The sequence below is a fragment of the Mastomys coucha genome, unplaced genomic scaffold (genome assembly GCF_008632895.1).
Source record: "Mastomys coucha isolate ucsf_1 unplaced genomic scaffold, UCSF_Mcou_1 pScaffold1, whole genome shotgun sequence".
Classification (NCBI taxonomy): domain Eukaryota; kingdom Metazoa; phylum Chordata; class Mammalia; order Rodentia; family Muridae; genus Mastomys; species Mastomys coucha.
This window is the reverse complement of record NW_022196891.1, coordinates 24,726,606-24,739,615: the sequence shown is the minus strand read 5'-3', so window position 1 is coordinate 24,739,615 and position 13,010 is coordinate 24,726,606. Positions and strand designations below refer to the sequence as shown.

The window sequence follows — 13,010 nt, the reverse complement described above, 5'->3', positions numbered from 1 at the left end:
ATGGAAAATTTGACAATAATTAGACTCAGAAGAAAATGTTATTTCTTGAAAAATGTAATAAGCTAGACAGTGGTGGTATATGCCTTTAACCCCAAAACTTGGGAGGCAGCAGCAGGCAGATCAAGGCCAGCCTGGTCTACAGAGTGAGTTCCAGGATAACCAGGGCTTCACAGAGAAACCCTGTCTTGAAGAAAGCAACCCATCCCCCACTAAAAACCAAACCAAACCAAAACACCAAAAAAGTAGTAAGAATAAAGACGACAAATCTGACATAGTCTAACAAAGTAGAAAGTAATTAGGTAAAAGAAAAAAATGAATGAATAAACAATTAAAACAACAACCAACCCCAAGCTGTTGAGATACTCTAAGTGGCATTTATAGTCAGACTATACAGCTTTACTGAATCTTCAAAGTTTTCTCCTTTAGCAAGTCCTTTCAGGCTAATGGTGCAAAGTTATAAACTAACGAGCTCATACATAGTCAGGGATCTTAATTTATATTAGCCTGATATCAGTCTCAATTTAGTCATCTTCCTATTGAGAACTTTAAGTATGTATTACTTAATAACTTCGACCATTTCTTGGAACTGTCTTATATAATTGCATTAAAAACACTAGTTTGAACATAACTACCAATGAAGTAGAAACTACAAAGACGTCAGAAAACACAATAGATATGATCAGTCAAATCTAGCGACAGGCAATTCTTAGGACATAGTCAGAACTTACAAAGTATTTATAGGATACACTCATCTTACTTAAGGAATTACAAACAACAATATGTATGAATGGCATAATGGGTATATGCATTTAAAAAATTCTTTAGGGATACATATATTGAAATATTCATGAATAAAATGATAGCTGGTATCTACAGGAGGATAATTTGGAGAGCTGGTTCAGTGGCACAAAGCACTTACTGATCTTAAGAACACATGTTTGATTCCTAGCGTGGTGGCTCACAACTGTCTAACACTCCAGTCCCTGGGGATCCAATGCCCTCTTTTGACCTCCAAGGATAATAGGCATGCAAATGGTGCTTGCACATACATTCAGGCAAATACCCATTCCCATAAAATAATAAATAAGTCTAAAAAACCAATAAAACTCTAAATGAGGAGGCAGAAGCAGAGGTTTAGATGAAAATACAATAGTTACTGTAATTGTTAAGTGTGAATACATGAGGATTCTGCACGTATTTGTTTATATTTACATGTTTTAAAAATGCCCAATGATAATAGCATGCAGAATTTTTTGATTTAATTCTTGTGTTTAACTCTTGGCAACATACACATAGATTTATATGAAATTCAGGCTGATGACTCTTTAATAACAACAGTTACCTTTGCTGCTTAAGTGGTAGTAAGCCAATAGTTCAATTAAATGGAAAGAGAAAGAATTAAAGGGAGCGTTAAAGTGCTTTGAGGGGCTGAAAAAATGGCTCATGGGATAAAAATATTTTATTCTTTCTCTCTCCCTTTCCCTTATATGTGCGCATGTGCACACATGCGCATGTGCACACATGCACACGTGCACGCATACACACACACACATGCACACACACATGCGCGCATACACACACACACATACACACACATGCACGCACACACACACACACAGGCACTTTGCTGTTGTTAGTTATGCCCAGAACTATTACATGAGTATGAGTGATACTACATGAGTATGAGTGACCTATAGAAATAATATAACTTAAGCAACTGTCTGGAGAGTTTTTCAGGTCTCCTTGGCCTACAAGGAGAGTCCATCACCTGATCTTGCTTACATGCTCACTGTGAGGTCTCTTGATCTTGACACGTATGTGCCCACATTATGCACATTCCCCCATGTAAACAAACAAACAAAGTTCTATCTAGTAAAGAAGAAATGAGATGTTCTGAGAAGACAGTTTAGCAGTAAGAATATTTTTTATTTTATTTATTTAATGAATTATAATCGCTTGTTACTTATTCTGTTATTGCTACAAAAACCATACTATGGTTGCCATTCTAGGTAAGAGTACACTAGTTTGCTCATAAAAAAATACTTACGGCAAAAAACATTTAACATGAACTCACCATAACACTTAACTTAGTTTTCCTTTTTATTATTTATTGTGTAGCCGATTATTTACTCATTTACTTATTTCCTCATTCATTAATTCATTCATTTATATTTAAGACAAGATCTCAACTCTGTAGCCCAGGATGGCCTGGAACTATATTGACTAGGCTGTCCTATTATTCAGAGCTCTACATGACTCTGCTTCCCCAGTGCTGGGATCAAAGACATGAGCCACCATGTCTGGCATCTTTTCCATCTCAATATGCAGCCCTGGCTGGTCTGGAATTAAGAGAAATCTGCCAGACTCTGCCTCTTGTCTCCAGAGTATCTAGATAAAAGGGTGTGTCTACACACTTTTCTATTTGCAGTAATCAAACCCAGGGTACTGCAAAGTCTTACCACATCATTTGCTACTGAGTTTTATTCCTAACCTTAAAAGTTTTTTTTTTTAAAGATTTAATTTTTTTTCTTTGTGTGTGCATTTATTGTTGTATGTATGTAAATGTATGTATATGCATTGTATGTGTGTCTGGTGCCTGGGGAAGTGAGGAAAGGGCTTCGGATTGCCTGGAACTATGGTTTCAAAAGGGTGTGAACCATGGTATGGGTGATGCGAACTCAACCCAGTTCCTCCACAAGAGTAACTGAGCCCTCTCTCCAGCCTGAACTCTAACAGTGCTGTACAGATCTCCAGACTATATTCATCTGGCATATCTGAGGATTTATTATGCCTTACTATTTTTTACTTAATTTAGGCTAAATGTTTGAAGCTTACTTTTTAATAGCAGCAAAAGTAATACTACGTCAAACAATACAAATTACTAACAACTGTATTAAGGATGCTTGAAGAAAAAACAAATAGAAAACAAAACAAAACTAGAAGCTTAGGAGCAATAAATAAAGTTCAAGGAAAGTATAAGGAGTAGGTAGGGCCAAAGGGCACACTTGGGAGTTACTAGGACACACATGGGGGTAACCGAGGCATAGTTCAGAGATACTAGGGCACATCTGGGATTAGAAGGGCACATTTGGGATGTCACTAGGACAAATATAGGGGTTACAAGGGCACTTACAGGAAAAGGCTTAAAGTTGGCTTTCTTTATCCTTATTTCATAAAGATTTTGTGATACAAGGCATTTTCAAAGAGTTCTAAAATAAAGGTTTCTATGTATATTAGGCTGCCCTCTGAGATTACAGATCAAAGGAGATATATTTTGTGCTTTTGAATGTCAAGTCATGAATAGAAAAATAAAGGGTAAAATAGTAGAGAAATCCCTTAAAACAAGTGCTTTGAATGATACTTCTAAGGACAAGCAAATTAGCATTGGCCAGTCAGGAAAGGTTCAGGAAGGTCCCCAAAAGTGAGAGAAGCTCAGTGAGAGTAACCCCAGCATTGTAACAGAAAGAACACTAGGAAATAATATGCCAGGCCAGGATTTTAATCACAGCACTTGGGAGACAAAGGCAGATAGATGGAGCTCTGATTTTGAGGCGTGTGATAGTGAGTTCCAGTGTGTGGGTCTTTGCACATGGGTAAATACACATGAATGCAATTGCCTGTGGGGCCAGAGGCACCAGGTCTCAAGAAGTTGGAGGTATAGACTACTGTGAGCCACCAAGTGCTCTTAACTGTTAAGCCATCTTTCCCAGATTGTATTTTCAAAGATTTTAAATTCACATAAATCTCCATTTTCATTGTGTAACAGCTTTACTTTACAGGGGCTGGGATGATTAGCTTATGCAAATATTTAAAAATCAATAAAAAAGGGGCTTGAGCATGGCTCAGCAGGTAAGATTATGGTTGTTCTTGCAGAGCATCCACATCAAGTTCCCAGCACCCATATGGAGGGTCACTGCCACCTGTAACTTCAGTTCCAGGGGATCCAATGGCCTCTTCTGACCAGCATGGGTACCGAATACATGTGGAATACGTATATACATGCAGAAAAACACAGACATAAAATAAAAATAAATAAATTTACAACAATTATTAAATAGACAGCATCATACCTTTTCTTTTTATAAGACAAAATGATTTTTAGTAATTCTGTTAAACGTAGCCCTTTGGTCAACTTTCAATGGAGTAGCACACCATATGCCTGGCGAACAGTGGGAAGCCAGGAGTAAGCTTTGTAGTCATGCTCACCTTAAATTACTTTGTTGGCCAGGTGGAATGACACTGTAGTAGACTGGCATTCCTGTTGTGGGCAGAGATCCTTGATTAGACTGATTAGGGAACACAACAGGCTGTTGGTAAGTCTGATGGGCAATTCCTTGAGAACCTTGAGGCAGTGAAACCTAAAATTTGAAAGACAATTTAAATAGAAAAAAACGTTCTAAGCCTTGCAGATTTTCATGTTAAGATCCTATAAATGTGTAAAGCATTACTAGTTAAAACAAACTCACCACAGCAACACCACAATGGTCTACGTGCCCTTGGTGGCAGCTATTAGTTTTGACTGACTCTTATTTATTTATTTATTTACTTATTTACTTAATGTGCATGAGTACACTGTAGCCGTACAGATGGCCGTGAGCCATCAAGTGGCTGCTGGGAATTGAACTCAGGACCTCTGCTCGCTCTAGCCTAACTCACTGTAGCCTTCAGATGCACTAGAAGAGAGTGTCAGATCTCATCATGGATGGTTGTGAGCCACCATGTGGTTGCTGGGATCCGAACTCAGGACCTTTGGAAGAGCAGTCAGTGTTCTTACCCGCTGAGCCATCTCACCAGCCCTTGACTGACTCTTATGAATCATAAAATAGGTTAAGTGTATTCAATTTTGAAAGATATGCTTTAGCCTTTAAAAAAATTCTTTTAAAAAGATTTGTTTATTTTATTTATGTGATTACACTATAGCTGTCTTCAGACACACTAGAAGAGGGCATTGGATCCCATTACAGATGGTTGTGAGCCACCATATGGTTGCTGGGAATTGAACTCAGGACCTCTGGAAGAGCAGTCAGTGCTCTTAACCATGGAGCCATCTCTCCAGTCCCAAAAAAGTTATTTTAAAAAAGAAGCCTCAGCAAAATGATGATTTGTGACAAGGCAGAGCCATCTACTTTACCTCAGGCAAAGCTGACAAGGGCTTAGGTCATAGCAAGAGCTGTGGAGCTTCAGTTGTCCAGAAGAGGTACCATCTCCTCACTTAACTGCTCTGAGGTACCTCAGTTCCACATCAGAAAAGCTGGAAATGTGTCTCCAGCATAGGCAAAGACATACTGATCTGATATCAGATAAAACATCTAAAGGATTTAGCTCAGCAAGCATATAAAAGTGAACTTTCAATTCTCCATGAGAAACTGGATGGTCTTGGTAGATCTTAACTCTCTTATCTACTTTAGTTCTTTGGTTTCTAAATCAGAAACCATAAGATACAGTGAAGTTTCCTGATTTATAAATGCATCATGAAATTACAGTGGGCTATTGTGTTTTTAATAACTATACCTAACATATAACTTATGATGGTAATGCTGTCACAAGTGATGGTCACAGGCAATGATAACACTACTGAGCACTTACTGCCAGGCTCCAAATGCTTTGCATATTTATCTCATTAAAACATCCCAACAACCCAACAAAGTACTTTCATAAATCCTCGGGAATTTTTCTGTTTCTGTTTTCTGTTAATTAACCTTTAATTTTTATTTGTGTAACTTATTTCTGAAATGCAACCTGCAACCAGTCATCTCAAAATCCAGAGTAAACTCTTTATTACTTTCCCTTTGGTGCATTTATTCCAAATTAAAAACAAACTGATTTATCCATCTTTGTAAAATATAACACATTTCAGTCTTTTTGTTTACTGAGAAGGTATATACTTTTCTGAGATTCTTTCCAATTATATAAGTTATAGTGAAAAAATGACATAGCTTTATCTGGCCAACCAAAACAATTTAAGTAGGTTTCTGTGTCTATACACACTTGTGTGTAGACGTACGTACGGATACACTGAGTCCAGAGGCTGACACTGGGCTGAGCCGGAGTTCGACAGTTGCACTAGGCTGGTGGCACCAGCAAGCCCAGGGACTCACTCCCTTGTTTACATCACCCCAGTACTGAAATCAGTGTACTGCTCATTTTGTGGGTGAAGATGGACCTTAGGTCCTGATAACTGCAAAGGAAGCAATATATACTAAGCCATTTCTCTAGCATTCAAAAATATTTTTAACAAGAAAAAAAAAATCAGCCAGGAATGGTGGTAAATTCCTTTAATCTCGGCATTTGGGAGGCAGAGGCAGGCAGATCTCTGTGAGTTCAAGGTCAGCCCGGTCTATATAGTGAGCTTTAGGATAGCCAGAAACAAAATAAACAACAAAATCTGAATTCTAGAAGAGTGTGTTGCTTCGGAACACACTGTTAAGAATGTTTTTCCCTGGTCTACACAGTGAGTTCCAGGACAGCCGAGGATACACAGAGAAACCCTGTCTCGAAAAACAAAACAAAACAAAAAAAACAAACAAGAATGTTTTTCAGATGACAGTTTATCACTATTCAACCTATCTACCTAAAACAGTAAAAACATGACAAAGGAAGCTCCTAGTCACAGGTGGAGAACACTTCCCCAGTGTGAGGACGGCTTGATATACCATGAGATGCATGTAGCAGTGCAAGCATAATGCTTCAGTACCCACAACTTCAAAAACAGCATGTCCTTTTAAAAAACAACTATTTCAAATATCCAGCTCTATTTAAAAATTACTAAACTGACTGGGTGGTGGTGGCACTCTCACCTTTATCACAGCACTTAGGAGGCAGAGGCAGGCAGATCTCTATAAGATGGAGGCCAGCCTGGTTTACAGAGTGAGTTCCAGGAATGTAAGGGCTACACAGAGAAACTTTGTCTTAAAAGAACCAATAAAAAAAGGCAATAACAACAACAATAACTAAATACACTAACAAAGCTATACTTTTTTAAAATGACATTTCTCTTAATAACCTTTGAGGTTTTAAAACCCAAGGGCAAATTTCTTTTACCAGCATCTTCAGCACCAGCAAGCGGCTTGGTGCCCCTGATTAGATAAGAAGACCAGAGTGGACGGTACTGTACAAGGCACAGAGGACAGCGGGGAGAAGACAAGACAGGAGACATATCTTCATATGTCTCCTTTTTGTAACTCCTGGGTATTATCAACAGGCTTCAAAGGTAGACCCTCCTGATTTCTTTATCATAGTTCCTTGACAATTCCACATTGGATATATAACTGCTTATATCTTCAAATCTCCTGAATAGCTTTAAAATTAATTTATGCCTGGACTATTAAAAAAATAGTTGAAGGCTATTTTAAAATAGTATTTCTCTGTGTAACCACATCTATCCTTGAAGTATGTAGATCAGGCTGGCCTTGAACTCACAGATATCCACCTCTGCCTGTGAGCCAGTGGGGTCTCATGCTCACTGTTTCACTCATGATCTTTTTGTTACTAGTCTGTACAAGATCACCAATATGCTTACCTATGTTTACACAGAATCTATAATGTACAGTAAGTCTCTTCACAGTAAGTCTAAATTTTTTTTCTATTTGAATGAAAATGACCTTTCAACTTATTTCCAAACTTCCCATTCCTCAGCTATGAAAAACCAGGAAACTAATAAATCAAAACCACTTACAAATTAATTCCTATTCTGGTTAGTTTTTACTGTCAACTTGGCATGTGGGAAAGAGGGAACCTCAAGTTGCATCCATTATATTTGCTTGTGGGCATGGCTGTATAAAATTTTATCAATAGTTAACTGATGTATGAGGAGCCAAACACTGTGGGCAGGTGGACCTGGTCTATGTAAAACAGATAGGTATTCAAGCCTCGGACCAAGCCACAAAGCAGCATTCCTCCATGATTTCTACTTTAAGTTTCTACCCTGATGGAGCTCCTTCTCTGATAAATGGCTCCTAAGCTGTAAGATGAAATAAACCCTCTTCTCCACAAGCTGCTTTTGGTCATGGTGTCTATCACGGCAACAGAAAGCCAACTAGGCACTCCCTAAACAAAGAAGGAAAAGCAAATTCCTGAGAATTATGCCACATCATAATAAAGATATCTATTTATTTGGGGAACAATGAACCTTCTAGATTTATGAATCAGACTCTATGACATTTGTATTTTATTTATTTATTTGAGACAAAGTCTCACTGTACTAGCCCTGGCTGACTTGGAACTCATTATGTAGACCAGGTTGGCTTTCAATTCATAGATATTTGTGTTTATTCTTACCATCCAAGTGCTGGGTTTAAATGTGTGTGCCACCATGGCTGGCCTTCCATGGCTTTCTTTGGTTTTGGTATGAGTTAGCGTTTCACAATATAGCTCTGGCAGTCCTCAAAGTCACTATGTAGATCAGGCTGGCCTTGCTTGAACTGACAGAGATCTGTTTGACTCTGCTTCCTGAATACTAAGAGTAAAGGAACCACCATGACTAGCCTAACATGGCACTTTAAATATATGATAAATCATAGTATTTTGGAGGCTGAAGTAAACGGTCTTGGGAAATGGCACTTAGATAGAAATCCTACAAATATGGACTGATGGTCAGGATAAACACATTTTATATCAAACATTTATTCCTCACATCTAATTTCATCATTATTCCTCTCTCCCCCCAAAGAAGGAGTTTTTAGAAAAGCGAACAATATAATAAAACACTTGCTTATATAGCTGAATAGTTGGAAACACAGAACCAGGCAAAACTTACAGGCCAGTATCAATGTTGTTCAAATATTCAAATAGTTAACAAAACTTGTAGGGTGATGTCCTCTTACAAAAGCATTTCTCGGACATAGAAGGGACGGAGTAGCTGAGTATGATGGCAAATGCAAGTGGAGGACCATGGCCTTGAAGCCAGAGCAGGCTGCACAGTCAACGCTAAGCGGGCCAAGACCCGGTTTCAAAAACTCAAATCAAAATTAAACATTTAAAGCAAAGACACGAAAGAACAGAAATAACACAACGCAGTCAGGCTGTCATAGAGCTGTCTGTGTGAGCTCAGACTGGCTTTAACCTAGCATCTTTCTGCCTCGGCTACTCAAATGCTAGGTGTGTGGCCATACCATAGCTATCAATTCAGTTAATGTACCATCTATCCCTAAAGCAGGTGAGAGAAAACATACCTGATATGATGGCACTGAGGGGTAGGGGATGACCACTCCCTGGAGATGAGGTCCAGTGCTGTTTGGCTGGCCTCCCATGAGGCTCTGACTCTGCGGTGACTGAACTCCAACTATTCCTTGGTAGTTTTGCTGCTGGTTGGGCATAACTTGATAACCTGTAATGGTAAAATGAGTTAAATTTTGTTTTGAGTTTATTGTAAATAATAGTATATTTCTATATTTTTAATTAAGCTGTGTGTGACCAAAAATCTCAGAATTTTATTTAATCAGCACACCTCCAAGCCTAAAATAATATTAACAATGTTTACCATGAAATAAAATTCTCAACCCTCCCCTAATATATTAAAATAAAATATATGTATAAAGACTTCTTCTATGGGTTAGGAAACTCATTGCATCACAGACTTGGCTGACACAGAACAAGCGCTAATGCAGTTTGCATCACAATGCTTAGGACGACTAGTCTTTGGGGATTAGTACACCCTACATCATTTGTTAGGACCCTGTCTAATACTTCACATTAGTAAGAATAGAATATTAAATGTGGCATGGATGTAGACCTGTGAACCTGTGTAAGTTGCACATAATCAGTGGCCCTGCTGAGGACAAAGAATATACACGTGCAAGGAGTGGGTTTTTACAATGGATTTGTGGTTTTTTGTTTTTTTTCAAAAAGAACAGAAGAAAATGAAAATCAACAAAACACATCAAGATATGAATCAGTTTAGGAATGTGTCAGAAACATAGTTGTCCTTTTTAAAGTCTCACTGTATCATTAAATTGATCTGTCAGAGAAACAGACCATTGAGGAGATTAAATCTGATTGCTTCCTTAAGTAGTAAGAATGTAGGTTTATTTTTATGAAGGAAACTTTTTACTTATAAGAATCTATGATGGTAAGTAAGCTTGGAATATCAATTGTATTTTGATACCCACCACTAAGAATATACTTTTATTGCACCAATTAGTGCAATAAAGATTTCTAAACATTACTAAAAATTCGTTCATTAAAAAAAAAGTAAAACTGGGTCTGGAGAGATGGCTCAGGGGTTAAGAGCACTGACTGCTCTTCCGAAGGTCCTGAGTTCAAATCCCAGCAACCACATGGTGGCTCACAACCATCCATAATGATATTGGACGCCCTCTTCTGCAGTGTCTAAGATAGCTACAGCGTACTTAGATATAATAATAAATTAAAAAGTTAAAGAAAAACTGATTAAAAACAAGTTAACATTTAGCTTTAGTGCAGTGAAAAGTTTTTACAAAGGACATCAGTGGTTCTAGTTCAAATGCCAGCAGATAAAGGCTGATGAGGATATGTTCCTGATTGCACCATATATCTTGATAATAAATCTTAATTTTATCCTCCTTTAATTCTAAGGTGATAGAAACTATAGCAAGGCCTCAGGCATTGGACATGGACAAAAGAGAGCAAAAGAAACATTTCTGTCTAACAACATTCAATCCTATCTTTAGTTGATCAAATGACAAACATTTCAAATTCATACACTTAATTACAAGTACTATCAACATAAATACAAAGACACATTTTCATCCTTAAAAAAATTAAGGAAAGGGCCAAAAGAGGGAAACGACTATGAGATATTGTGTGTGAGATGTCATCTTACAATACAACCACCCCTATACATACCCACCACCCGCACGCAACACACGAATGCACACATGCCCCACCTGGCAGAATTCACTGTAATATAATTGAACTTTGTAAGTATTTTAAACTAATTAGTCATTCTTCCCCAATAAATAGCAAGTGTTCTGCATGTTATGTATTTATTTTTGAGTAATGCCGGAAAATCAAACACATAACCTCTCACATGCTAAGCATCCTATAAGCACTGAACTAAATTCCTAGCCTGAATGTTATTTTTACATTTTCTTTAAAAAGATCAAGCTTGGGCTGGAGAGATGGCTCAGCGGTTAAGAGCACTGACTGCTCTTCTAGAGGTCCTGAGTTCAATTCCCAGCAACCACATGGTGGCTTACAGCCACCTGTAATGAGATCTGATGCCCTCTTCTGGTGTCTGAAGACAGTGACAATGTGTGTGTGTGTGTGTGTGTGTGTATGTGTGTGTATATGCATATATATATATATATAAAATAAATCTTTAAAAAAAAATCAAGGCTGTCTATTTAAGAAAAAAAAAGGTGTGTGTCTGTGTCTACACTACAAATGTGTTTCTTTAAAAGCAAGAGCACAAATAAATAAGTAGCCTTACATATACTTGTCAACTTTTAGACACCTGACTTGGTGGCATCTTCCCTAAAACTCTATTATGAAAACAACCTAACACAGAGGTTTTCAAGTGAAGAGCTACAGACACTGGGTTATGTGGTTTAATGTAAAATTACTTGGGTAGTACACTGTAGAATTTGCACCACTAAATTTCCTTCCAATTTTACTAATTGCCATACATACAACCAACCACCACCCCCATTAACATTTGAAGATAATGGTAATAGGAAACCTAAAATACCCAGTACAGTCATCATTTACAGAGGAAAGCTTGGATTGTACTTGCCAATGGGGTGACATGAACAATGAGAATGAGACCATTTCTAAAATGAAGATTCTGAGACAATAAAGTCACAAGACTGGGAAATTAATGGTCTTGTGAAACAGAATAGAATTCTTACATGTATGGAGGTATTAATGTCTGTGATTTTACCTTAAAGAAAAAGAATATTGCAACAAAAAAGTAAAGGTCTAGAATAAGGGGGAAATTACTATGTTTGAAGAACAGAAAGTAGCCTGCAGTAGTTAGATATAGTGTGTGGACTGAAAAGCCCAAGATAAAGGCAGTAGAGATTCCCAGTGAGGAAACAGTGTGTGAGGACTGGTGAAACCAACAGGAACATCCAGATTTAAAAACCAGCAGGTGGCCCTGTCCTGAAGGAGGGTTTATTCTAGCTCACGGATTTAGAGATTTTAGTCCATTATGGAAGGAAGGGGAGAATGGAGTAACACACATGGTGGCCGAGGAACAGAGAAAAGGAATGCCCATGTTAGCAGGCTTCTCTCTTCCCAGCCCTATGTGCAAGTACATACAGAGGTGGAGCATGAAAGGAGGAGGCAGGAGTACTTCATTAATTCCTATCCAATCAAGTTGACAATCAAGTTTAAGCTTCACAGTTTTCACCTTCTGAGATCAAAGAAGACCCAGTGTGAAAGGGATGATATGGTTATGGACCACACTACCTTTGGATTGAAATTAATTAATCCATTTACCCCCCTGACTCTTGAGTCTACATTTCTACATTAATATTTCATTCACAAGCAACATAAATTAATTGTGACTATGTCCTTGATCAACAGTGGATTTATTAAAAATAAGAATGACAGGCACTTTAAAGAAAACATTGTTTTCCCTAAGTTGCTCCTTTGTGAAAATTCTGTTAACTACCTTATAGAATACACCTGAAAACTGTACTGGTAACATGAACTTGCTCTTGTTAATAAATTAATCCTTTTGCGATTTGTGTATACTGTTAAACAAAACAGGAATGATATATCATTTAAGACTAAGGAAAGAAATTTTAACACCCATCATTGTCCGTTCACAAAAAACCCATTTTATATTAGCTATTACTTAGCTAAAATGTATGTATTCAATATTCATACTTAAAACAATGGTGAAAAACTCATAGGGTAAAAACAAAATATTTTTCTAGGAGAGGGAGGAAGAAGGGGACAGCGGGAGGACAAGATGTAGCTACTAGTGACCCCTGGTTTAGATGGCGAATTCGGTGGATTTAGATGGCTTACAGGATTAGGATTCTAGTTGTTGTGCCCAGTGACCGAGTTACCATTGATTCTGAACT

At 37.7% G+C, this 13,010-nt stretch overlaps 1 protein-coding gene across 11 annotated transcripts in view; it reads right to left on the bottom strand.

Annotated features, from left to right (window-relative positions):
- Window positions 1-13,010, bottom strand: part of R3hdm1 (R3H domain containing 1) — a 137,392-nt gene that overhangs the window by 15,677 nt on the left and 108,705 nt on the right. For all 11 annotated transcript variants that reach the window (XM_031381070.1, XM_031381081.1, XM_031381078.1 and 8 more), the window contains 2 exons: window positions 9,171-9,325; window positions 4,207-4,358 (listed from right to left, as the gene is read on the bottom strand). In XM_031381070.1, the coding sequence (XP_031236930.1) occupies window positions 4,207-4,358; window positions 9,171-9,325 (307 nt within the window). The remainder of the gene's footprint in view (window positions 1-4,206; window positions 4,359-9,170; window positions 9,326-13,010) is intronic.